Source organism: Pteropus alecto, unplaced genomic scaffold (genome assembly GCF_000325575.1).
Source record: "Pteropus alecto unplaced genomic scaffold, ASM32557v1 scaffold43, whole genome shotgun sequence".
Taxonomy (NCBI): Eukaryota; Metazoa; Chordata; class Mammalia; order Chiroptera; family Pteropodidae; genus Pteropus; species Pteropus alecto.
Window position 1 is genome coordinate 5,533,630 of NW_006435764.1, and position 3,225 is coordinate 5,536,854.

The 3,225-nt window shown below is 58.1% G+C and overlaps 1 protein-coding gene across 3 annotated transcripts in view; it reads right to left on the reverse strand.

The window, feature by feature from the left end:
• Positions 1-557: 557 nt before the first annotated feature.
• Positions 558-3,225, reverse strand: part of FAM89B (family with sequence similarity 89 member B) — a 4,772-nt gene continuing 2,104 nt past the window's right edge. Inside the window, exons 1-3 of one of the 3 annotated variants that reach the window (XR_003046115.1) lie at positions 3,125-3,225; positions 1,421-2,687; positions 558-1,164 (exon numbers count right to left, since the gene is read on the reverse strand). Coding sequence is in view for 1 of the 3 variants with exons in the window: in XM_006911105.3 (XP_006911167.1) it covers positions 2,409-2,687; positions 3,125-3,225 (380 nt within the window). In the remaining 2 variants the exon portion in view is untranslated. Of the gene's footprint in view, positions 1,165-1,420; positions 2,698-3,124 lie in introns of those variants that run through there. The other 2 variants (XR_003046116.1, XM_006911105.3) reach the window with 2 other exon arrangements.

Here is a 3,225-nt window from a genome sequence, read left to right on the forward strand (position 1 = left end):
GGGTGCCGCCGGGACCGCAGCGCCGGCTCGTTGCGCCCCTAGGCGGTGTGGACGCGCGTGCCGGGGAGAGGGCAACCAGTAATTTGGTGCCGCCCCTCGCAAGCGCTGCCAGAGCTGCCTCCCATCTCGCCGGCAGCCCTGCGGAGTGCGTACTGGTGGCCCCATTTCACAGGCTGGGAAACAGAGACCCAGAAAAGACTTGCCCAAGGGAAGAGACCTGCTCAAGGTCACAGGGCGAGTCTGGTCCAGAGCCAACTGCCCTCAACACTGGGGTGGCAGATTCCTGTTGCCTCCCACGTCTTAACCAGGGCGGGAAGGAGCAGAGTCAGGGACCAACCTGGGTGGCTCTACCTGTGGGCAGCACCCATTTGCCAGTCTCAGAACTCGATTCCTCAGCTGTCAGGTGGGAAGACAGTCCCAACAATCCCACAAGCAGCTGGAGGTTTAAATCCCAACTTCCATTAAGTGTGTCACCTTGGGCAAAGTACTATCATTCTGAGCTCAGTTTCTACCTCTGTCAAAGAGATAATTATAGTTCCGGCTTTTACAGTCATTGAGAGGATGAAACCTTGGAAATTTGTATTTGTACTTGGAAACCTTTCATTTAGTACAGAGCCTGGCTGATTTTGCGAGGTCTCATTAAACTCCAGGAAGCCGTTATCGTGGATGGGAAAGTGTGTGTGTGTTTTTACTATCCCTCCCCCTGGGAAGCTTGCCCTGGGCGGTAGCCGCTGTGTTCACACCTAGGTTAGAGCTCTATCGCCTACCCTTTTGCCTCGCACGGTAATGAGCCTCAGGTGTCAGGCCCAGAGTTAGAGAACTGTCCTGGGGCAGCACATCAGCTGATTCCCTCCCGGCCAGCCCCTGCAAGGTTCGTGAATGGGCGGTAGCCTGGTGCCTGATAAACACTCGATTTGAACAGGACGTCTGATGTGCCAGGAGTGCCCGCTGAGTTGTCTCCAGGAGGCAAGTGACTGTGCAGCAGGGCATGGGTATGAGCAGCCCGAAAGCCTAAGTGTGCGACTTCGAGGTCCTCCTCCTGGTCTCAGAAGTTGTGGGGGTGTTGTGTGTCTGAGCAACCACCATCCCAATATGCAGGCTTCCTTCGGTGGGCCTGACACCGGCTTTGGCTCCCGGTCCCAGCAGTATGGTCCTAGGTTTCCTCTGTAAAAGAAAGCCTTTTACTTACAACCATCAAGGTCTCAAGTGGTGTGGGGTGGGGCCAAGAGATCTGTATGAAACTAAGCGCAGGATGGGGGTGTCTGGGACTCCAACCACCCCTCACCGCCCGTCTTATGCACCGAAGCCTGGGGGCCCCGCCCCCAACTCTCCTTCAGGGCTTGTCTGGCCTCTGGGGAGCCTGGGACACCCATACCCCCTTTCTGCCTCTGCAGCTTTCTTCCCACCCATTGGTACTCACTAGCTCCCAGTCCCTTCCTGGAGGCGTCTTCCCCTCTCCCGCCGAGGGGCCCCCTTGGCCCGCCGGCTCGGACCCACCCATTTCCTGTGCCGCCCCAACTCCGCCTCCACTCGCGGTGGAAAGTTTCTCTCAAGATGGGCGGCTCCTTCTTCCTCCCCGGCGGGCCAAGAAAGCCCAAAGCGAGTGGGGAGGTGAGAGGTGGGTTCTCAGACCTCCGGCAAGAGGGGAAGTGACTTGGCCGCAGTCACACAACCGCAGCACCAGGCTGGGCCAGCTTGGAACACTCCGCAACCCCGGGGGAGGGAGGATTTGCACTCTGCCACCGCCAGCGATTTTTCCACTCAGGGTCTCCGTCGCCACCTGCCGGCGCACCGCGGGGCCGCACTTGCCCAAAACACCGCTATCTTTCTGCCCCAGAGCAAAGCAGTAAGAACACAGAAACACTGAGAGTATTTATTTACCTATGCGCCCAGGAGGCTGGCTCCTAAACTTAAATATCCAGCATGGAGCCTTGGCCTTCCTGGCCGTGAGGGGGTGCAGGAATGGGTCCTGGAGCCCTTGTCTAGGGTAGTGAAACACAGGGACCAGAGGAGGGATGCTCCTGAGCCTACAGCTGCCAACAGCAATAGGTGAAAAGGTGATGGGAACCAGACACTCATCCCAACTCCAGAGATGCCAAGGGGAGTGCGAGATGCTTTGGGCCCCACTGCCAGCCTGAAGGTTGGCCAAGCTGGGGTGCACACAAGCTGTGGGAGAAGTGGAGGTCCAGTGCCCTGGGTAGAGGCTGTAGCCCAGGTGCCTGCCCCAGTGGCAGCCAACCCAAGACAGGAGAGGGTTGGCAGTTGTGCCTCTGAAGGGCCCAGGCTTTGCCCTCCTGTGAAGTGAGGTGGTATGAGGGAAAGCAGGCACTATAGTCTGAGTACTTGCTGAGGGGTGTTTTTGAGCCTTTTTCATGGGTACGTGCCCCCCACGACCCCACCCCAATTCTTCAGAGGCTGATATGGAAGGCGTCTTGCAGCCACTGGTCACGGGCATTGTGTGTCTGGGGCACAGTGAGGGGCGGTGGGTCTGGGGGCAGGCTGGCATCAGGAGGCTCGTCGTCATCAGATAGGCCAGCATCAGGTGGGTAGGAGCTGTCTGAGTGCAGGGAGGATGACAGGTCCTGGCACAGGCTCAAGTCTTGGCACAGGTGCTTATAGTCCTGGATTGACTCGTACAAGCCCCAAAGCTGGCACAACAGGGACATGTCCAGCTGCCGCAACCCCACCTGCAAAAGACTGAGGGTGGGCTGGGGTTGGGGTCGAGGCCACCCTTGGCCCAAGCCACAGCCCTAGCCAATTTTCCCACACTTTCTAAGCACAAGTTTTGTGGAAAAAGACACCACCTGCAAGCTGTGAATCTTTAGGCAAGTCACTGATCCTCATCTGTAAAATGCGGATAACATTTATCTAGCAGAATGGAATGAAGACCAGTAAAGCATTTAAAAATACAGGGCAACCATTACCGTAAGCGTTAACTGCAATTATTGTTACCATATTCCCTCTGACCCAACGGGCTTCAGCATGTCCTCTGAGACCCAGGTCGCCTGTTCCTGGTTTCATGCCAGTGACCCGCCCCACCCGGCCCCGGGACCCTTAAGCTTGGTGGCAGCCCCATCCCCGCAACCCGCATGCCCAACCCCTGGCCCAAGGCCCAGCTACTCACCATCTCCTTGCGCAGCGCCGCTAAAGCCGAGTCGAGGTTGACAGGACGACGTGGGCCGGGGGGACCCGCGGCGGGTCCCGTGTTGGCAGTGCCTGCGGCGC